At 45.0% G+C, this 21,999-nt stretch overlaps 1 protein-coding gene across 6 annotated transcripts in view; it reads right to left on the bottom strand.

Moving 5' to 3' along the window:
* Nucleotides 1-589: 589 nt before the first annotated feature.
* srcap (Snf2-related CREBBP activator protein) overlaps nt 590-21,999 on the bottom strand; it is a 39,326-nt gene continuing 17,916 nt past the window's right edge. For 2 of the 6 annotated variants that reach the window (XM_086304367.1, XM_086304366.1), the window contains 19 exons: nt 17,100-17,269; nt 15,543-15,872; nt 15,217-15,403; nt 14,954-15,123; nt 14,629-14,780; nt 14,334-14,546; nt 13,623-13,787; nt 12,852-13,007; nt 12,426-12,758; nt 11,918-12,093; nt 10,402-10,715; nt 10,116-10,318; nt 9,430-9,599; nt 9,109-9,305; nt 8,370-8,484; nt 7,772-7,897; nt 6,108-6,284; nt 5,910-5,993; nt 590-5,734 (listed from right to left, as the gene is read on the bottom strand). In XM_086304367.1, coding sequence (XP_086160493.1) covers nt 935-5,734; nt 5,910-5,993; nt 6,108-6,284; nt 7,772-7,897; nt 8,370-8,484; nt 9,109-9,305; nt 9,430-9,599; nt 10,116-10,318; nt 10,402-10,715; nt 11,918-12,093; nt 12,426-12,758; nt 12,852-13,007; nt 13,623-13,787; nt 14,334-14,546; nt 14,629-14,780; nt 14,954-15,123; nt 15,217-15,403; nt 15,543-15,872; nt 17,100-17,269 — 8,238 coding nt within the window. In that variant the 3' untranslated portion in view covers nt 590-934. The remainder of the gene's footprint in view (nt 5,735-5,909; nt 5,994-6,107; nt 6,285-7,771; nt 7,898-8,369; nt 8,485-9,108; nt 9,306-9,429; nt 9,600-10,115; nt 10,319-10,401; nt 10,716-11,917; nt 12,094-12,425; nt 12,759-12,851; nt 13,008-13,622; nt 13,788-14,333; nt 14,547-14,628; nt 14,781-14,953; nt 15,124-15,216; nt 15,404-15,542; nt 15,873-17,099; nt 17,270-21,999) is intronic. The other 4 variants (XM_086304365.1, XM_086304370.1, XM_086304368.1 and 1 more) reach the window with 4 other exon arrangements.

Here is a 21,999-nt window from a genome sequence, read left to right as displayed (position 1 = left end):
TGACTAAAGATAATACATTTTCCAAACTGGAGACAAACATCGTCAGGTACCAGGAACCAATTCATCAACTTCAGTTGATGAACAAACGCATCACAACACCACGGTGTACTGAAAAAAAGCCGAGGGCCACGTTATTAAAGATGTGCAAAAGAGAAATGCAAGGCTGGATTTTCGAATCCGATGAACAGAAAGTGACATGGAGAAAATAAATTTTTTTAAAAATAAACAAAGAGGGGGAGAGGAGGGGCCAAACAAAAAGACGAGCTCCAGCATAGTGCAGCAAAGATCACATTGACAGATCTGTTCTCTTCCTAATAACCTGGAAGAAATAATAAAATATGCATAACTTATCAACTGACTACAGAGAAACAATAGTCAGGACAGAAAATCTCAAAACCAAACTTTCTAAAACCTTCAACTTACAATACAACCGCTCACTCGAGACTTTTAAATGTCACACAAATTACTTTTCATGGGTAACCCCAGCAGAGGGCGCCGTTAACCCTGTCTTAACAGAGCATCTGAGTGTTCCAGTCTTTTAATGATTACAGTACATTATGTGAACTAACAACTTGCACCTTTTGTCCCACCCACGCCCCACCCCCTCCGAGTCCAAGTGGTGAGTTTTATCCACGGCATGTCCACATATCTGGACGCTCGACAGCGGCGCCACCTGTTTACTGTCAGTCCAGCGTCCCTGAGCCTTCCCCCAGCGCTCAAAAGCAGAGCTGGCGTGCCCCGACTAGAAAGGGAGAGGGCCCGAGAGGCGGTGAGGTCCCTGGCTTGTGCAGCACTCAGTTTGCTCTTGTTTTTCCTCAGAGTGCAGACAAAGCAGCAACCTTGGAGATCACGTCATGCTCTCGTATCACGCTCCGCCACACCCTCGCTTCTGTTTTTTTTTTGTTTTTTTTAATTCTCCCCTTTGGCACTCCAATCATGTCTTATTGTGACGCTGTTGGCTTGAGGAGGAGCGGGTGCTTGCGGCCGGTGAGCGGGCCTGCACTGCAGCGAGTGCAGCAACACTCCGTAGCACCCTGTCTGGCGTTGACCCCTCGGTTCCCGAGCTGCTGGTCACATCCTGCGAGAGCTTCTGGGACCTCCTGCTCTCCTTGCGACTCTCTCGGTGTTGTTTCTCCTTTTTGTCACGGCTCTTTGCCCGCTCAGGGCTGCGGTCCCTCTCCCGCTCGCTGCCGGAGGAAGTGGCACGGGAGCGGGAACCTCGGTGCTCCGTGTTCTGGGAGCTGAGGGTGCGCTGGCTGCTGTTGCTGCTGCTGCGGCTTCTGCTGCTGCGTCCGCCGCAGTCGCCCTCGCCATCGCTGCTCATGCTGCTGCAGGCGCTGTGGCCCCTTGACGACGATCGCGTCTCTCCCTCGCCTTCCTTGCCCCTCGAGGACTTCCTGCTCCCTCTCTCTTTCTCCTCTGGTTTAGGCCTCTTGTACTCCACCTCTAAGGGTGGAACCAGAGAGCCAGGGCACTGTCTGGTGGAGCGTGATGTAGATCGGCTCGCCTGATTGGGTGTTGAAGGTTTGCTGCTTTTGTTATTGGTCACAGAGTTGCTCTGAGGAGAGGCTGGCACACTTTTACTTTTAGGCTTTTGGTTTTTGTCCAAAGGGGCAGTGGTGGAAGTCGCAGGAGCTTTAGGGGTGGAGTCTTTCCGAGGTGTGTGGCCTGGGGTGTCCACCCTGCCTTTCATAGCTAAAAGCTTGGCTGCTGCATTGAGTGCTGAGCACCTTTTCCCTAGAACCTCTGGCTCAGGAGGTAGCGAGGGCGTGCTGTTGGTCAGCGTTTTAGTGTCCTGTGGCGGCTGTGATCCCACAGACTTCCTGGTGATCCTAACAGAAGACGTATCGCTGCCCGACTCTCCTCCTGTGGACGCATTGGCGTTGTTTGACGCATTTCTGTCCGAGCTGCGTGCTGGTTTGGCTCCCTTCCTGTCCTTGGTGCACTTTTCCTTCTCCTGATCTTGGAGCCTGCGTTTTGCTGAGCGAGTGAGCCGGTGCTCCTTCCTGCTGTTGCTGCTGTCAGAGTCGGAGGAGGAAGAGGAAGGAGACCTGGAGCGCCTCCTTCGAGAGGCAGTGGGGGGAAGGTCCGTCTCACTACCCTCTTCTATCTTCTCCTCCTCCTCCTCGCCATGTTCCTCCTTGTCCTCCTTCCCTGCCTCTGATGTAGGATCCACTCGCCTCTTCTTGGTAGGATGTCTGTTCTCGTAGGTCCTCTTGTGGTGGGCATGGCGGGTGAGGGTGGAGGTAGAGCACCCAGACGATGGCGAAGAAGAGCAAGCAGACTCCTGGCTACTCTGGCGACTAAGTGACCTTTTCTGGATAGCAGGTTTCTGATCCTCAGTAGTTTTCTCTTCTTCCAGAGGGTTAGCTTCATCTTTCGGAATGGGGGTTGTGGTTTTTGTTTCTCGTCCCACTCCTTGGGGCCTTCCTGACTCTTTGGTCTCAGAGGAACTCTCCACCTTTCTTCTTTTAGGCTGAGACTGGCTAATGTCTGAGTTTTTGTCGTCGTCTTCCTTACTCATCGCAGCTTCAGCCTCCATTTCTGTCACCTCTTCTTGGTCGCTTTTAGAAGCTGACTCTTTCTCTGTTGATGGCTCTAAAGATGGTGCAACGAGGGGAGTGGATGAGGGAGCGGATATGGGAGCAGGTGTGGCTTCCTCGGTCTGAGATGGTGCAGGAACACTTGTGGATGAAGAAGTTTGTAGCTGAGAGGAAGTGACTGCAGAGGTTTGTGTAGTGGACACGGGTGGAGCTGTTTTGGTTGTGGATGCTGTGACTGTAGCTACTGAAGCAGGGGTGATGGTTGTGGTTGTTGACCCTAGGGAAGCAGACTTTTCTGGTGATGATGTAGCTATGGTGACAGACAGTGATGCTGATGTTGTAGCTGTTACCGGAGGTGTCTTGTCAGTCTTTTCTGCAGTTTTGGGAGGAGAAGAAGAAGTGAGGACTTTGGATGGCGCTGCAGTTGAAGGTGTTGTTACTCCTTCTGCTGGGGGTGATGAAGCTGCTGAAGCCTTCTTTGCCTCTGCAGGTGTAACAGCACTTGGGGAAGTTGTAGTTGGAGGAGGCGTGCAGACTGGACTTGATGCTGAAGGCTTTTCGGGCTCTACATGTTCCTGAACCTCTGCAGTTGGTGATGCTTGTTCGGCCGGGCTTTTGTTAGCAGTCTCAATTGTCTTTGCTTTGGCTGGAGGGGAAGGTGGAGCTGTATTACCAGAAGATGGTGCCACTGTTTTGACTGGTGGTGATGTAGAAGTCTTGTCAGACACTGTCTGGATTGAGTCTAACATACTGGTTTGTGCTGTTTTTACTGGAGCTGTCACAGTTGTAGCTGTAGCTGGAGGGGTCTGCTTGGGCGAAGGTGGAGCTGGGGAGGTCTGCTTGGGCGAAGGTGGAGCTGGGGAGGTCTGCTTGGGCGAAGGTGGAGCTGGGGAGGTTTGCTTGGGCGAAGGTGGAGCTGGGGAGGTCTGCTTGGGGGAAGGTGTAGCTACAGGGGCTTGTTTAGGCGAAGCTGTAGCTTGAAGGCTCTGCTTGGGTAAAGATGGAGCTGGGGAGGTCTGTTTGGGGGAAGGTGTAGTTGGAGGGGTCTGCTTGGGTGAAACTGTATCCAGACTCGATACAGGATGACTGGAGGGTGTGGAGGCTAGAGAGGCTTGTGGCAAGTCCTTCACAAGAGAAGTAGTTGGAGGTGATGTCATTGCAGTGGTGACTTGTGGTGTAATACTAACTGTTACAGACGCTGTGGTAGCAGCTGTTGTGAGTGTTGGGGTGGGGTCTTTAACAGCTTTGAAAGATGACGTAGTGGGTGGAGTGGAGTGTGTAATTGGTGTGGTTGTGGTGGTGGTTGCCTCCACAGCTGGTTGAACAGCAGCATCTGAAACTGTGGAAACCACAAGTGTTGGTTTAACACCTGGAGGAGGAGGTGAGACATCGCTGACAGGTGGAGACGGAGCTGTGTTGCTGACGGGGGTGGAGGTATATGTGGAAGAAGAGAGGACTGGTGCTGGTGCTGGACTTGGAGCTGGGGCTGAAGCAACCACTTGGGGAGAGGCAGTCTCAGAGATCAGTGAGGTCACCTGGGGTGCAGGTGAAGTGGGAAGTGAGACAGGTGTGGAAACTTCATCTGACTTTGTTGAGGAGGCTGGATTTGGAGGCGGGGCCAAAGCCTCAATTTTAGTGTCTGTCTGATCAGCTTTGGTCGACTGTGAAGACCGAGTCATTTCAAAAATAGCAGCAGGAGGCGGGGTCTCTGAGATCGTCAGTTCTGTCCTGGAATCACTTTTAGATAGATCAGTGTTCTGACTCTCATTAACGGTCTCTAGCGTGGTCGTTGAGTCCTTGCGGGGACGACCCCTCTTACGTTTAGGGGACAGTGGCGGGTTTCCTTCCTCAATTGCCGAGATGGGATGTGGGCATGTGGTTGATGCGTTGTCAAGTTCAGGTAGTCTTGTGGGAGTCTTAGGGGGCCGGCCCCTCTTTCTTTTCAAAGGTGGCATGAGAGAGTTCACGCTGGACTCCGCAGCAGAGGCGGAAGCAGCGTCTCTGCCTGGTGGGATGTCCGTTTTCTTGGACTGGTTCACTCCCCGTCCTCTCCCTAGATGCTGCTCTCCCATCTGGGCAGCCATACGAGATTCGGTTTCCAATCTGCGCCGCACGGGAAGATTCCTCAGCACTGGCATGTCAGGAGACAGATGAGGAGGGGAATATGGAGGATAGCCTCTGACAGGCTGAGGGTGCACAGGCGGACTTGGGGTAGCGTCTTGGTCCAGAGGGGATTTGGTAACAGTCTCTTTAGTTTTGCCGTCTTGACTCTGTGATGCGTCCTCTTTGTTCGGCTCGTCAACAAATCCAGCACCGCTGTCCTCCGCCGTTGCCTCTTCTGAAGAGCAACCACCTCCCGTCCCACTTCCTCGCCGCCGCCTCTTTCGTGGCTCTTTCTCTTCCACCACTGTGACTAGCCGGCCCGGGAGCTTCCGCAGAACTTTGGCTGATGGTGAATCTTCAACCAGTCCCCGCAGCACTTCACCGTCAGCTGACTGCCGCTTGCGAGGCGACCGTGAGCTGGTGGAGGGAGGAGACATGGCGCAGTCTTTACTGTCATCATCCTTAGTCTGATGATCCGCCGGACAGCTGGACTCCAGCGATGACTCAGACGCCCTCCTCTCCTTCTCCACCTCCTTCTCCTCCCTCCCCGTTTTGGAGATTTTACTGTCCGTCTCCCCAGCACACTGCTGTTTCCCACCAGGGGGCGAGGCTGTAGGAGGGGAAGGCACTGGGCTGGGATGGGAGCGGTTTGGTTGAGTCCTGGTTTTGGCGTTCTGGTGATCTCTGGCGGGAGATGACGCTTTCGAAGATTTGGAGGAATCTTGAACCCGGGTGGATGATGACGTTTTGTGGTGGTCTGTGCGGGATGGGATCGTAGACGCAGAACCTGTGTCTTTGGCAGCTCCTCGTCCTCTCAGACCTGAGCGGGATCTTTCAGGCACTTCTCTGGGAGTCGTGGGCTCAGGCTCAGTTTCAGGCGAGGCCCCACGGAGTCGGCCGCTAGTCCTTGTAGAGGTGGCAGTCTTGTCCTTGGGTTTACGACCACGACGGGCTGGAGCTGGATGGGCGGGTTCAGCAGAAGTTGGTGTTGACAAAAAGTCGTCCTCGTCATCATCAGATGATGTGTGGAGCTTCAGGCCCTCCTCCTTTGCCTGGTCCAGACCCTTCCTGGCAGCCTCCACCTGTTCCTAAACACACAAGAGGAGAAGATTTTCTTTAAAGTTTTATCAAGTTAAAAATGTTTGACTTAAACCGAAATCAAATATTTTCTAGTTCTCGTTCCTGCTTTTCCCTTTATTGTCTAAATTACTTTCAAGTATTAATCACTAATTATTAAGCTGAAGTTGAAAGTTGTGATTTTACCTCAGCCTGCTTCAACTCCTCTTTGCACACATCTTCTAACGAAGCTTCCAGGAAGTTCATGGCGTAGCGCTCAATGGGAGTGAGCTAAAGACAAGCAGAGGAAAAGGTGCGTTTAAACAAACTGTAATTCAAAGATTCAGCAGAGCATTAATATTTTATTATATTATACATTTTTATAGCCGATGTGTTTTTACTCACCTGCTCCACCAGTGCGGCTATTTCCTGCTCGGCTTTAGAGAGCTCCTCCACTTCCTCCTGCTCCCCGCCGTCATCAAGCGGTATGTTTTCGTTGAACTCCGCCAGTTCGGCCACCTGCTCTGCTTTGGCCTGAGAGGCCGCCACTATGTCCTCCTCATCCTCGGCACGACACAGCGCCTGAAGCAAACAGATGGAGATAATCAGGTAAATGTCCACAAGCATGATAAATGTGGCAGGAGTTAAACTTTTTCCTGACTCTTGGATTATGTCTGCGTACAAGGGGTGAAATAAAGTTCAGGTTTTAAAAATCAAATAACTTAGCCTAGTCAAATTGGTCGAATCTCCGAAGTTATTCTATTGTATTCTTTTCAAACAGTGGTCCAGGTTAGTGAATGGAATTGGAGGAGGGGAGAAATAGCAGCTACAACACCCTGACCAGATGGAGGAGTTATTATAAATTCCGTCTCCTGCAGAGTTGGAAAAGGATGAAACTATCCATAGAGTCCAGAAATGTTTTTGTACTGGTCTATAAATGGGTTTAGTCCTGCTGTAAATTTGGGCATTTTAACACCATCGCCATCCTCATATACATGTTTACATGAATATGGGGATGGCTTGCTTTCAAAGCCAGCCTCAGATGGCTTCATTTTTAAGCCCTGGGTGTCAGCAGAAATTATCTAAACTGTGGTGCGTCCCAGCACACGGCACAGTGCAAGAACATTTTTGAAAATGTGCATTATCAAGGATTTGACACGGTGGAGGAGATCAAGAGTTCAAGTACAGCCAGGGCACAAGTAGAGGAGGAACACGACAGGAGTTCTCGTGTTAGATCAAGCGACAAAACTGGGAGCCATTAGGGATGGGAATCGAGAACCAGTTATTGAAGAAAACCAGTTCAATTACGGTTCTTGCACAATCAGCTGATTTCAGTTTGTGTCAGAGGAGGAAAATAGCGAAGCAGTCTAGAGCATGGATTTGAACATTTACTTTTATTGTACAAAAGGACGAGATGAACGGTAAAGTGGAAACTTGCATACCCAGGACAGAAACAACTGCATTATGGTGCTAACACAAAAAAAACCAACAACGGTTCTTTAAAAGAATCTGCCCAGACAGCATGCTAACGCTAAGCTAGCCAAGAACGCAGAGTGAAAGTAATGTGACAAGTAGTATAACAAAGTACTTTTTCCCAGGAGTAATTAAGTCATGTACTGCATTACTTTTGAGAAAAGTGTTCTGTGTAATAATTACTTTTTTGAGCAAAGTTTGAACACTGATCACAACAAAGACGGGAAATACCTCAACAAACATTTGACCCACAGTATACAATTGATTTGCATGAATGTAATTTCTTTGTTCCTGCTTAGATGTCAAAACAGAGCCAATGAGAACCCAGTGTTGATCAAGCAAGAATTGAATCGATGAGTAATGTCAATAAAGGAATCGCTAAATTCTTGAAAAGTCCTTGAAACAGTCCAGAAGTTCATAAGAAGATCACCTTTAACAGGAGATCTTTTTTTTTTTTAAGCTTTTCATTTCAATAGGCTGAGAGCAAAAACCTGATTCAGTTTATATTGCATCTAAGACTTTCAGTAAACGTACATTTTGTTCCTGGTAATCACCAAAAGGTGGGTGGTAAATATCCAGTACACCAAGTTTCTAACCTGCTCCAGGATGGTGGTGCTCTGCTTGTTGACGGCTTCCTCCTCCTCAGCCTGGGGCACCGACAGCTCCACCGCCGCCTCCCTCTTCTCCCCCTCATTCACATCAAACAGCTCTCTGATGGTTTGCTGAGGAACAAAGTGACAGTCGGACACATTTAGCAAAGGCAGAACGGGTTATGTGTGCTTGATGAGACAGAGAAAACAAGAGGCACTTGAACTGCTTAATGTCATCAACACACTAAACTCAAAAAGACCAATTAGAAGAAACTCCATTATACTTCAAAAAAAAAAAAAAAAGAAGAAAAAAAAAAGCACAAGTAGTATTTATATAAAAGACAGTTTGAACAAATTTAATTAAAAGGGGGATGAGGTCTCGGCCTGTCATCCAGCACTGGAAAAACATCCCTTCACATGATACCAGTGACTGTATTCAATTATGCACCAAGCACCCACCCACATGTTTGAGCGCCTTTCAACTATTAATCATGCACAGATGAATCACTGAGCTTATCCAGACACAAAAGAAGAAAGAAGGAAAAAAAAAGGCTTGACTGAAGGGCATTTATTTTACAAAGAAGGCCCCGTGTAAACGTGATACCTGTTTAAAGAAGGCCGTGGTGAAGTTTCCTCCTTCGATAGCCATATCTCCCAGCATCCTCTTCTGGTTTGCCTTCTTCAAAATGTTCTCCTCCACCGTGCGCTCACTGATCAACCTGAGGAGGAACATAAAACGATTTAGTCTTTTAAAAATCACATTTCTATTTTTCACTGGGCCAATGATTATCGGGTGTATAAAACCTCCCCCTACACCCAGATGGGTTGGTGCTGACCAGGTGGTGTGAAGCGTTTAACCAGATTCTGCAGATCTTTTAAATTCAGAGACTACTGAGCTCCAATTTCCATTTTAAACTTTAGATTTTTATTCCTACTTTTTTTTTTTGTTGTTGCTTTTGCTTCTGAAATTATGCAAAGAAGGTAGGAGATGCTCATCAGTTTAAGTCAAACAAGATGAACGCTCGTATGTGTCAAACAGATGTTGACAACATTTCTTTTTTTATGTTCAATGCAGCGGCTCTGTGCTCTCAGCTTTTTGTTTCTCTTTGTGTCTTTTGTCTGTGAGTCCTCTATTGTGTATGCTTATTTATTGTATGTCTGTCTCTGTTTTATAGTATTGTGTCTGACTTTAAGCTGAGAACTACCACACGGAATTTCATTATGTGACTACATAATGACAACAAAGCATCTTAAATCTTAGCTAAGGGAGTGAGCTTTGATTTGGGAAAGTTTTTATGTGAGGATTATTTTTTTTTAGTAAAAGCAGGGAAAAAGAAAGTCACCTATAGATGTGGACGTCGCGGGTCTGGCCGATTCGGTGGCATCGGTCCTGAGCCTGAGCATCCATGGTGGGGTTCCAGTCACTGTCGTAGAACACCACAGTGTCGGCCCCGGTCAGATTGACCCCGACGCCGCCGCTGCGGGTTGACAAAATGAAGCAGAAGATGCGTCGATCTGCATTGAAGCGCTCCATGAGCGCCTGGTGGTGGCGTGCAGAAGACAAACAGAGGAAATGAGCATCACAGACAGACTACAGCTTTCTCGTTCTTGCCTGGAAGCGGAACAGGTGAAGATTACGCTATCAAAACACCATCACTGCTGACCTGTCTCTGCTCCACCCGGGTGCTGCCGTCCAGACGGAGGTAGATGTGTCCGTGGTAGTTGAGGAACTGCTCCAGCACATCCAGCATTCGAGTCATCTGAGTGAAAATCAGCACCCTGTGGCCTCCCGCCTTCAGCTTTCGCAGCAACGTGTGGAGAGTCTGAAGCTTACCTGAAAACAGGAGACAAGACACAAAATGAGCCACCAGCAAGCAAAACAAGCTGCAGGAGCATAAAATTATTTAATAATCGCACATGGAGTAAACTCTTTGAAGCAGCCTTTTATGCATAAAACACAGTGGTGGAAAGAAAAGACTAACCAAATACTATTTCAAGAAAATTTAGTGCCAATTTTGCAGTACAGTCGAGAGTTTTGCTAAAGTTGTTGCCAGTGTGCATCTGGGATCGAGTCAGTGATGAGGGATGAATGGGATCTAAGCTGTGGGTGACCCCCACCTTAGTAAATGACAGTCTTATCAAACATCCTGTCAAAGGCTTATAGGTGAGAATGGATACTTAGACAGTCCTGGATTTTCCTGCTTTGTGTCACCCCTGCAAGTCAACACCGTTTTTATTTAAACCTTAGATTTTGTGATTAGGAGTGTCTGATGTAGGTGTGGATTGCCACAAGGTGCTCCATGGTTTTCTGTAAAACAAAACAAAACAAAAAACCACACTGAGAACTCACCACAGTCGTACTGTATGAGCCTCAGGTCAGGGAACTGTGTCCTCATATAGGACTGGACGTGGTGGAGGCTGCGAGTGAGCGGCGTGACTTCAGCTGATAACATGGAGGAGAAGACTGCCTGCTTGTGGTTCAGAGATGGCGGAGGATGGCAGCAGTGCATGGAGATGGGTGGAGCTTCCACTGGAGGAATTGCAAATGTGTACCTAAACAAACAGCAAAGTTAGCTCCTTCTCCTTAGCTGAAGCTTTGTAATATCAAATAACCAAACGACTGTTAAGCTAAGTACCGGTCTATGATGTCACTCAGCAGCTCCAGCCGTCCTTCGATGCTGTGGATGGCCTCTCTTACAGCGTGACTGTGAAACCAGTAGTCGTGCTCGTTTTGCTGCTGTGCATACAGACAGCTGCTCTGGCCAGAGCGGCCCCACTCTCCCTGAGGGTTCAGGGCAGCAGGTGATGGACGACGACCGGGCAGGAAAGTCAGGAAGTCCAGAACCTCCTGACCGTACATGGGCTTTGCTCCACAGTGGAGTTCGTTGACTCGAAAGATGAAGTCCAGCCGGCTGTCGTGCTGCTGTTTCTCGGAGTCTGCAAGCCATGACTGTTGAGGTAAAGAGATACAAGTAAATGGAGGCTACAGAAATCAGGGCAGTGTTGACAGCATATTTAAGAAAAACATGCTCGTATATCAGGCTCAGTCTTGTTTAAATGTACAATGGAGAAAAAATGATTGTAATTGATTTCCTTTACCAGTTGGGGGCAGCGGAAATAAACTGGAAAAAAAAAATCTACTTTGAAGTTCACATGACAAACTTATTGTTCATTGATAAACTTGACCACCGTCTGCACCACAGGAGAGGAAAAACGCTGACACTTACACTTTATTTCAACCTGATAAACTGAGCTGATCTGTTTTCTGTTCTGGTGTTTTACTGCACTTTGTCAGCTTTTTTAATCCAGTTTTATTGAGCCTGACATTTTATTCTATAAAACCAGTTTATTGTCTACTAAACAAGGTAGGCTAAATCATTTATTGCTGTATGCCGATGGTGATGAATGAATTTCAATTATTAAAAAAAAAAAAAAAAAAAAAAATTGCCAAACTGGTAAACTGGCATCAGAGATGTATATAATTTATTGACATGCTTCAATTTAACCAATAAAATTTAAAGATCATAGATTATGGTTTTTAATGTTCCCATACCGCCTTAATCTAAACATTGTGATCCACATAAAGACTTCAAAAACACTTTTACAAGTCGGCTACTGAAGTGCAAAAACCTGTTGGAACAGTTTGGGTATGGCAGCTATGAGTATAACAAACTTATCCTGATGTAAAAGCAAAATAATGAACCTTTAATTTTCTTTGTGGAAGCTTTTCTAAAAGTCTCACGGAGCCAGTATCACAAGCCGGAACATGTCAAATCCATACCTGTGCGTAACAGTGAAACCTCTTTGATTATGTAGTTTTATTTTAGTGAGCTGAGCCCTGCTGACTGAATGCTATGATCAAACTTGTCTTTACAACTCCATCGCTCTGAGATTTGGCACATAAAGTTTGGTTTGTTTGTTGTTGTTTTTTTAAACTGATGTTTCATGCATCTTTTCAGTTTAGAAACGTCCCGGTTCATGTCTACATAGCGCTGATGCATGGTTCCAAAATAACAGGACATTAGATTGTCTCAGTACAGGGGGGCATTTATTTTAACTAGGTGAAGAAGTATTGGGTAACACCTCAAAAAAAATGATTGCAGATGCTTTAAATATCTAAAAGGTGAAGTCCAAGAGGGACAAACTGCTTACCATGTAGAAAGGCGAACGGGGAGCAGGACGAGGCACCTTCCTGGGTGGAGGGAAGGCTTTTGCACCCAGATTGGACTTTGACTTTGTGCTAACTGCTGTCTGACTGCTGCTGCTACTTTCCCGCGGTGTTGCTGAGGTCTTTGGAGCAGAAGAAGAGGCGCTCACCTGAGCTGGAGCTGCAGAAAGACAGAAGAGAAAACAGCCTCCTGTAAAAAACTCAATACGGATTTGCTTTAAAGTCAATTTCACTTTTATTTCTTCTTCTTTTGCATCTCTGTGTTATTCGATTTCAAATCCAATTATTTTCATTACTTAAAAATACCTTTTTGCATGCCTGTATGTTTCATTATACATTAAATTTTATTAACTTGCAGCAGGTTGTTAGGGAAAAGAAGAAATAAAGCTTAAAAACTGGACCCAGCTCGGTTTGTCATGCAATCTTCATTTCATCTGAATTCAATCTGAATTTCAGCTCAGTGAGAATAACAGCTCAAGCCCGTTCTCTCACCTGGCTGTTCTGTGCTCGATGGAGGAGGAGGCTGCACTACTTTGAGGACAGGGCGAGGGGGTTGGGGCTGGTTCGGGGCTGAGCTAGGGTTTCTGGGAGGAGCTATGGTGTAGTGGGCGGTAGCAGGACCAGGGGTGCGCTGGGCAATTTGCAGTGGAGCGGTGTTCCTGACGGGGGTCGTGTTGGCGTGTGGGTGCAGGGAAGGGGATGGCTGGGGAGCGACACGAGGGGAAGGGGCCACAGCCAGGGTGGGCACAGGCCCGCCCTCCTTGCCTGTTGACTGACGCACAACGATCTTCACGACCCCAGGGCTGCTCACCATGGTTGAGGACACTGGAAAACATTAAATATACAAACATGGGTTACATATATCCAGCAGGAAGTCTCATACTTAAAATAAAAGGAGGAGGGAGAAGGATTTAACACCTTGAGAGGTGGTGTTGTGTGGCAGGCGATTAGCAGGGGGGGCAGCAGAGGGATTGTTTGCAGGGTGTGTGCTGACTGTACTCTGGACAGCCACCTGTGCAGGTTGGCTGATGAGGTGATGCTGCACGCCACCGGGGACCAGGTTTATCACATTACCTGTAGAGTGACAGTGAACCAGACTGTTATAAGGACTTTAATTATTCCCTAATTATGGGACGGGATGGGATTTATGTAAATAAGAAATCAATCACAATTATGGGACAATAACAGTCATCAGTTAAATGAAGCAGACCAATGTGGATTATCTTCTGATTGAAGGATTAAAAGACTTTGGCATAACTGAATATAAAGCAGTCCAGCTGCAGTGGGATTCTGCAAAAATCCAAAAACATATAATATCTTTAATCTTTAGTCTGATTTCAAATCAGATAAAAATGAGGTCAAAGGATATCCTGGTCCCATTTAAACTATAACCACAATAGATAAATGCTATCAAACTTCCAGGGCCTGTATGGCTAAATTTAGTATATTTACATGATTGCACCCAAGTTTTCTTGTTAATTAACATGCATAGAATATTTTGACTCAGAAGTAATCCTGGCATCAAAATGTAGGTAAAAATGATAATACAACTTGTTTTGAGCAGCCCCCTATCCCAAACAGCAATATGACACTTTGAAGTTCAAACAAAACGAGGTATTACACCTTTTACTAACCATAAAATCTGATCGGTGAAAACTAGAAAACCCACAGTTAGTGGGAGACACCAACCTTGAACTGGGCGTGAGGAAGCTGCTGGAACTTGGTGGATCTGTGCTCCAGACAGAGTCAACTTGTTGCCCTGAAGCTGGAAGGTGACTGGTTTGCTTCCTTGACACGACGACACAGGCCGACCTGCCAGAGAAGCCAGCTGGGCTATACTTACTACCTCCCCAGCTTAGGAAGAAAAATAAGAGACACGTAGGTAAGAAATAATAATTCATTCACTTTACCACAAATTAATTTAATTATGAATGAATGACAGAGACCTGTACTGCATTTAGTTAATAAAAATCCCCCAAATACCTTTTGTTTTCTTACTGAATGGTCGAAAATAACAGAACACACAGACTCCTGTAACTAAAAGTAGACTAATCTCTTTCTTGTATGTTAATGGTTGATCCATTTTTAGAAGTTGCAAAGTGTGTTTGAGATTTTCTAAGCACTGCCATCTTTATTTTTCACCTGCACCTTAAGAAACAACCTGAGGCAGAGTACACACTGTGTTCCTGTGTGGTTTTTAACCAGCAATGAAAATGAGTAAACAATCATTAAATTGAAATCTAAACCGAGACGCTCAAAATATGCTTCATCTAAAGAGAGAAATGGACGAGACTTACATTTTGAACAGGAGCTCATGAAACTGTCCCCAGGCTCAGAGTTTTAATGAGATAATACTTCAACAACATCACAGCTTATCTGCTTTGAAATAAATGTACTTACAAGGCAACCTAGCTTGCATATCTGGACTAAGCAGGACCCTCTGGGGCATGACATTGCTGGGGTTTGGACTCGGCTGAGCTGGGATAGTGGCTGTGCAGGGAGCAGTGGGAGGCCGTACAGTCAGCATCGCTTTTGGAGCATTGGACCTCACTGCAGTTTGAGCGGTAGGATGAAGAGATGGGCGAGGAGGAGTGGATGCGACTGAACAGACCACTGAAATTTAACAAAAATGCATTAGAAAAAACGTGCAAAATTTATGTTTCACCTTTTTAAGGGTGTTTCATTCCTTGCTTACCCTGCTGAACTACAGGAGCGGGTGCAGGAGCTGAGGTGACTTCAGTGACTGGAGGTGGTTTGGGGGTCTGTGCTGCAGGGGGGACGGAGCAGGTAGGTTTGTTCATCAGGAGAACTGGGCGATTATCACCTTTAGGAGGCGGCTGAAACATTCTGAAAGAGGACACACATAAAATATGGGAACTACTGCACTTAGGACAATAATTATATCATGTAATAAATGTCACAGGTATGGTAACACAGGTAACGTAGAAAACCAAAATACATGTAAATTTGCAAGTATCCAAATCTGCATTTTTCTTTTCTTTCTTTTTTTCCCCCTTTACCTGTTGACTTTCATGCGGACTGGTTTGGGCCTTGGAGGAGGTTCGGGGGACTCCATGATCTCCTGGATTAGTTGGCGACTGGCCCTGTAGCGTGGCAGGAAGACATCTGCCTGGTAACGGGACACGCGGCTCTCCAAACCAACAAGGTCAAACATGGAAACGTCGCAGCGCTGAGAATGCAAAAGCAAGTTAGAATAGATTAAAAATCACGCCATCAGGCTCAACTTTCTGAACAAATGAAAGCTTTTTATTTTCAGGCTTACCTTCAAAGGAGATACCTCCAGGGCGTCATGCACCAGAGAGGCTGTGTGGAAAATAATGGGTTGCATGATGAAGGGAGACTGGATGGGTCGAGGGTCAAAAAGGTTGGGATGATTGCACACTTTGCGAAGCTGCATGAGGATGTTAATCACAGACATGAAGTGACCACTGGCCAGCGTTTCCCTGGTCCTGTAAATCAGATGGTTTAGGGTCAAATTCAATTACATTTTTTTTTTTTCCAGTTTCACCTTCTTTTGGTGACTACGTTTCAAAACACAAACTAAATTTACATTAACTTTGAATTCCTCCTGCTGAGTCAGTAACTTACGATGCCTGCGCCATGAAGTCATCGTAGAGGAATCGCTGTCTCTTGGACAGACGGCAGCGCACCACATGCTCATATTTCTTGGGCATCTGCTTCTCCACGTCAGCCTTGATCCTCCTGAGCAGGAACGGCCTCAGCACCTTGTGAAGCCTCTTAACCAGGCCTTCGTTGTACTCCTGACTGCCCTCGATCATTCCCGTCAGCGGGTTGGAGAACCACTCTTTGAACTCGCGGTGGGACTGGAAGACGTGGGGCATGAGGAAATGCATGAGGGACCAGAGCTCCATCAGGCTGTTCTGTAGAGGGGTTCCTGTCAGCAGCAGTCGCCGGTGGCTATGATCAGCACAGACACGAGGAGAGACGTAAATAAAAAAGTCGTATCATTCAAGCTTCAGGTGAGTACGAAGAGGAAAATACGAGTTTTCAGCTGCTAAAGATATCAAACATGCTTTAACTCATTTTAGCCACATGGGTGCAGCAAGCTGAGAACGCAATCTTCACCCCATAAAGAGTTTATAACATCCATCAAACAAATAACATAACCATTTATTTGGAGTCGTGTTTCTGTCTGCTGGAATAGTCTAAATCATAAAACTCTTTTTAAAACCCAAATATGCCACAGCATTAAAGCCACTGACAGGTGAAGTAAATAACACCACGTCCTGCTGGGAAATCCTGAGGTTCATGTAGAAATATTTTTGCGGTTACACCGTCGGCATGGCTACGCTCATCTCACTGGGGCTGAGTATCAATTTAGATTATAGATTATTTTTAAAAAAGCTTTTAGTGCACAATCCACGCTGAAGTGTGCATCTTGCAGCACATCTTTATTTGCTTTAAAGCTCACAAACCAACATTTTGATGCTGAACATGAGAGGCACTCTCAAACTTCTAACGGATCTTTTTTTTTTTAATATGCTGTGCAAGTATTTCTCTATTCAGCCGGTACTGTGAAACATCCTCATACTGATGATGTTGTAATCTTGATTTATCATCGGAGCGAATCGCTGCAGCCTGTATAAAGGTGTGCGTTCTCAGAGCGTGCATCTATTCATGTGCACAAGCGCCAGGCTCTTTGGAGCGCCACACAACAGTGAGAAATTACCACCAGCTGGCCCCGGCCACCAGCCAAATGATGACAATCATTTTGAAAAGAACAAACACTTTTAAATGTGAAGATATTTACACACAACTGTGGCCTGTAGATTAACAGTTCAGTGCATTTCAAATACATTCAAAGTCAAATGGTACTGAGTGACACCATGTCTTTGAAAGCATTATAGAGAAAGGAGGATGATTTTCTTCAATAAGAATCAGAAGTTGTACATACAAATATTCATGTTTGCTGTCCATGAGTCTAAATACCCCCAAAATATATCTATAAATCTTTTTTTTTTTCATTAAAATGCAAAAAAAAGATTTTTATTTATTTATTTATTTTTAAACAAAAAACTACTTTGGAATTTAGTGTAAAAAAAATCCAGAGGCCATGCCTCATCCACTGAGCCTCAGGTTTCACTCTCTGATGTGGGCCCATATACACAAACAGTCTCCACTGACCTGTTGAAGTTCAGCAGACTCTGCCAGCGCTGGGACTTGAAGTTCTTGATGTTCTGGGCCTCATCGAGGATCAGATAGCGCCAAGACTTTCGCCTGAAGGCCTGGTGATCCTGCAGCACCAGCTTGTAAGAAGTGATGCAAACGTGGAAAGCATTTGGCTTTGTCCAGCCCTAAGAAGAGAAAGTGTAACAGAGTGGCTTATTATTTTCCAGCACTCAGTTTTTCACTTTATACAGTATCTGTCAAACATGTCAACAGTTGCTGGAAATTAGGAATTCGTCAATGCAAGACAGGAATCATATCGGTGGGAAAAGTTAAACAAATCAATCCATAACTGTATAAAGTTATGGAACTGAAAATACCAGAAGACCCCAGTGTATGATGTCAGGTTTAACACTTGTTGGGAAGCTTTTAGTTCTTTATTTTAAGTTAGCATAACCAGTAGTCGCAAACTTGATTAATACAATCTTTATGTCGCTCTGGCAGGAGGTGCACAGACTCTAAATGACAACAATATGCAGTAACGTCGCTCGTGTTGCAGTTACGGGTGACGTATTGGCATTAACACAGTAACCAGTAAGCATTTTAACTTGTGCCTCGCTGTAGTCTACCCCTAAATATAGGCAAATATAAATAAATACCCCAGTCTTAGTGCTAAAAAGGAAAAGGAAGAAGTGTGAACAAGAAACTAATTGGCAAACTGCTGCAGTATCTGCACTCCTGAAATTTAAACAATCACTGAAACATTTGTGTTGTGGCTTGTATCAAAAATGAAGACAAACTGTTGAAGCTGAACTAAAGAATGTAAATAAATTAGGTGGATAAAATAAACAGTCTTAGTTTAGTTCCACGCATCATCTTAACCATTTATCAAACTTGGGGGCTTAAACCTGCTGCAGTAGAGAAAAACCTGAACAGGTCAGCAGTCTATGACAGGACATTTATGCTTACATCCTCATCTACGACCAATTTAGAATCAACAATTAGCATGTCTGTCTTTGGATTTTAGGAGGACCATGTTACTAATGGTCCCACCCTGGATTATTTTACTAATTAAAACCACTCCAGTAAATTTAGATTATTTGACATTTTAATTTATTACATTTTGGTTTTTAAAGTTAGGAATCCCTGAATCTTCTGTTGGATTTCCTCATTAAACTCCTTATTGGATTCTAGTTAGATTTTGGTTGATTTAGAGATTTACTTTATTGTGCTAGGTCAGGGGTAGGCAACTCCAGGCGTCGAGTGCTGGTGTCCTGCAGGTTTTAGATGTGTCCTTGATCCAACACAGCCTATTCAAATGGCTAAATGACCTCCCCAACATATCTTGAAGTTCTCCAGAGGCCTGGTAATGAACTAATCATTTGATTCAGGTCTGTTGACACAGGGTGAAATCTAAAACCTGCAGGACACCAGCACTCGAGGTTTGGAGTTGCCTACCCCTGTGCTAGGTTGTTTTTCATGTTTTGGCTGCTCTGAAACCTGACTGAGGCAAGCATAATGTTGTCCTTCACATAAAAGAGCGATTGCCGAATCTCTTTCTCACAAAGAGAAACCCAGCTTATTAATTTAAGACTGGTATCAGATCAGTGCTCGTATCAGCAGAAACCCCAAACCCCAGATATCCAAACTTAAAAAAAAAAAAAATATATATATATATATATATATATATATTTTTTTTTTTTTTTTTTTTTTTTTTTTGGGGGGGGGGGTGCAACGATACTCGTATCGATATTGAACCGTTCGAACAATACAAAATTTGTAATTTATTTTATCAACTTTCCTTCTGACGATGCTGTCTGTGTTGAGCGCTCAGTGAATCTGCGTTCGACTACTCCGCCTAGGCTGCACTGTCGAGCGCAGATCCACTGAGCGTTCAACACAGACAGCATCGTCAGAAGGAAGAGCGCAGGGCAAGCTAGCGAGACAGAAGTTAAGCTCTCCTTGCAACATGGCAAATTGAACCTCCCCCACCCTCATTCAGATCTGGCGTTTGGAATTATTTTGGTTTTCATGTGAGGTATGACCCTGAAGGTAAGCGCGTCATGGCCTAAAGTAAAACAGTATGCTGGATGTGCCACGCAATCCTCAATTACATGGGTGGGGACTAGTGTGTTAGCGCAGTTAGCTCGTTAACGTGTTGGCCGTCTAGCCCCATGCACGGGGCGATCAAGGGTAGCTCGTTAACGGAGATTTGCCGTGTTGTGGCGTTAACGACATTTCAACGAGATTAATGCTGACAGCACTAGTGGGAACACAACGAATATGACTGCACATTTACGCTGACATCATCCTAGTGCAAAGACAAGTGGAAGCAGACAAAAAAAAACAAGCATGCATGCTACAAACTTTACCCGAGTCATTTAGACAGCCGTTAGCACATGATTCTCCTTATGGGGACCTGATATGTTTAATATTGTGGCGAGCTCAGACAAGGAGGAGACGGAGGTGTCGTTTGGTCTTGCTTCCCGTGAGCTAGCCAGGGAGCACAGCCGTTTGACATCTGCAGAAGAACACTGCCGCTAGCTAACTGCTCATCGCGGCAACCGCACAGCAACAACAACAACACACAGGGCGCCCTCTGACCCCGGAAGGACACACCGTCGCAGCGAGAGGGCGTCATCCGTCACTATGGCAACATAAACAAAACATAACTGTACAAACAGAACCCCGAACAGCCCTGACCCAATACATAGCCCCCACCTAAGGGGTCAGTCGTCCCCGACGACCCCATTACCCCACACAAAGTCCTGCAAATGTCCAGGTGCCTTCTTTTGGCGCACCGGCCGGTCACGAAACAGAACCCCGAACAGCCCTGACCCGCTACAATATGCTGCTGAGAATATAGCCCAGAAGAAGCGTATAGTATAGCTTTTATTTTGGAAAGAGCCATTTCTCTGTAATAAACTCTCTTTTCCAAAGATGAGTGATTCCTCAATCAGATACAGGGCTTGCAAAATCGCCTGCCTGACATCCCGGGGCTAGCGACATTGTAGGAAGGAAAAATATATGTCAATGCTTTTGCATTCTTTCGGAAATGTAGCTGGGTAATTATGTCATTGGCTTCAGTGAGCCACTGTCAATATGTGACATATTGAAATCGCGTTTGAAATTGCGCTTGTTTTTTGCTTTCACTTTGCAATCGCGCGAACTGTGCATAGAGAGCGACAGCACTGATTGGTGAGTGATGATAATTTGCGCACCAATTCCTCTGACATGGTATTATCAATCGTTAGCTTACTATGCAAACATGACAAGTGAAATCTCCCGCAGCAAGCTTAAACATATGAGAGGTTGATCGCGCAGAGAATCGCTGACCGTTGTGTGTGTGTGTGTGTGTGTGTGTGTGTGTGTGTGTGTGTGTGTGTGTGTGTGTGTCAGGGTGAAGAAGTGACAGCCAAAGAAAAGTTTACCACAAAACGGAAAAGTTGTGACAAATCAAACTATAAGGCAAAAAGAAAGTGCAGCTTTATGGTTTCATGGACAAAAGAATTTCTGTGGCTTTAATATGACGAGCTATATAACCGGGGCTGCACATAAGTGGTCCGCAGGTGCGCATTCGCTGTCACAAAAAAAAAAAAAAAAAAAAAAAAAAACCGCGCACAAGATATGAAGTTGCAACGCGTGTTTGCATACATAAGATTTTCTGGAGGAGGACAGACATCTGTTTAGAACTCTTAAAGATGTCGAAGAAGCTCCTTTAAGCAATTACTTTGGTGTTCCTCCACCTCCAAACAAATGTCAGGAGTCCGAACCACAAAAGAAGCACGTATTCTCGGAAAAGTGGTTGCAGGAGGTGAGCTGGCTTCAAACAAATGATGAATGCACAGAGATGTGGTACAGAGATGTGGTGCGGAATGTGCCGTGAAAATCCCACTCTAGCGGACAAAAACAGTGCTTTTTATATGGACGCAAACGCGCGTTGCAACTTCTTATCTGGTGCGCGTCTTTTATTTTGTCAGCGAATGCGCACATGTTCTGCCGGGTGTGTTGTTGGTTTTCTCTCGATTTCTGAGTCGACAAGCGCCTTTGTTACTGGGACCAGTCATTTTAAGAAAGGCCCCCATTAGAACCCATGAGAAATGCATTATTGCTCAGTCTGCAATATCTTTCCCAGAACAAACACCAATTGCAAATAACATACTAAAAATAAACCTAAAAAAATCTGTTTAGAACAACGTACTATGTTGCAAAGAGTGAACTACCACTGGCAAAATTTAGCAGTCTTTGCAAACGTCAAAAAGCAAATGGCCTCAATCTTGGTTCCACTTGTCTCTTACCCGTGACTTCAGTGGAAATTTCAAATTCAGGATCTGACACAGACTGATTCATGTCCTACACAGTTCTTACAAGTTCATAGAAATTTCTGTTCAATTAGAACCAAGTATTTGAGTTGATGATTGTAATTTTTATACAATGTTGTAATTTGTTTTTCAACAATTTTTTGATTAATGTTTTGTTTCCTTTACAATATTATACTTTAATGTATAATATTGTAAAGGAAACAAAACAGGAAACAAAACATCAATCAAAAAATTGCTCTCTTTTTTATTCAGGCTACTTACATTTATTTTGGGCTACCAAAAACTGAAGAGTCCCAGCCCGAAGAGCTACCAGGGATTTTGAAATTTTGAGAGCCCTGAGATTTTTTATTTTTTTTTAAATTACTTTTGTTTCAGCAACATTAAATTTAAAAACTGTACTTTTGAGTTAAAAAAATATATATATATATAAATAAATAAAAGCTGGATCAGTGCCTCTGTTTTTCCTGGGATACACACTAATCTACATCACTGTAAATAAGCCACAGTCAAAATTAAGACAGCAGTATGTAAGGAGAAACAAAATTATTAAGAGTAAGTCAAGCAGCAGGCAAACTAAGAACAAACAATTGATAAAC

The sequence above is a fragment of the Aulonocara sp. 'chitande type north' Nkhata Bay genome, linkage group LG8 (assembly GCF_057382095.1).
Source record: "Aulonocara sp. 'chitande type north' Nkhata Bay isolate Kocher_YH1m ecotype deep benthic linkage group LG8, A_spYH_male_GT1.1, whole genome shotgun sequence".
NCBI classification, from domain to species: domain Eukaryota; kingdom Metazoa; phylum Chordata; class Actinopteri; order Cichliformes; family Cichlidae; genus Aulonocara; species Aulonocara sp. 'chitande type north' Nkhata Bay.
Note: the sequence above shows the minus strand (reverse complement) of the source record. Positions and strands in the feature narration are given on the sequence as shown.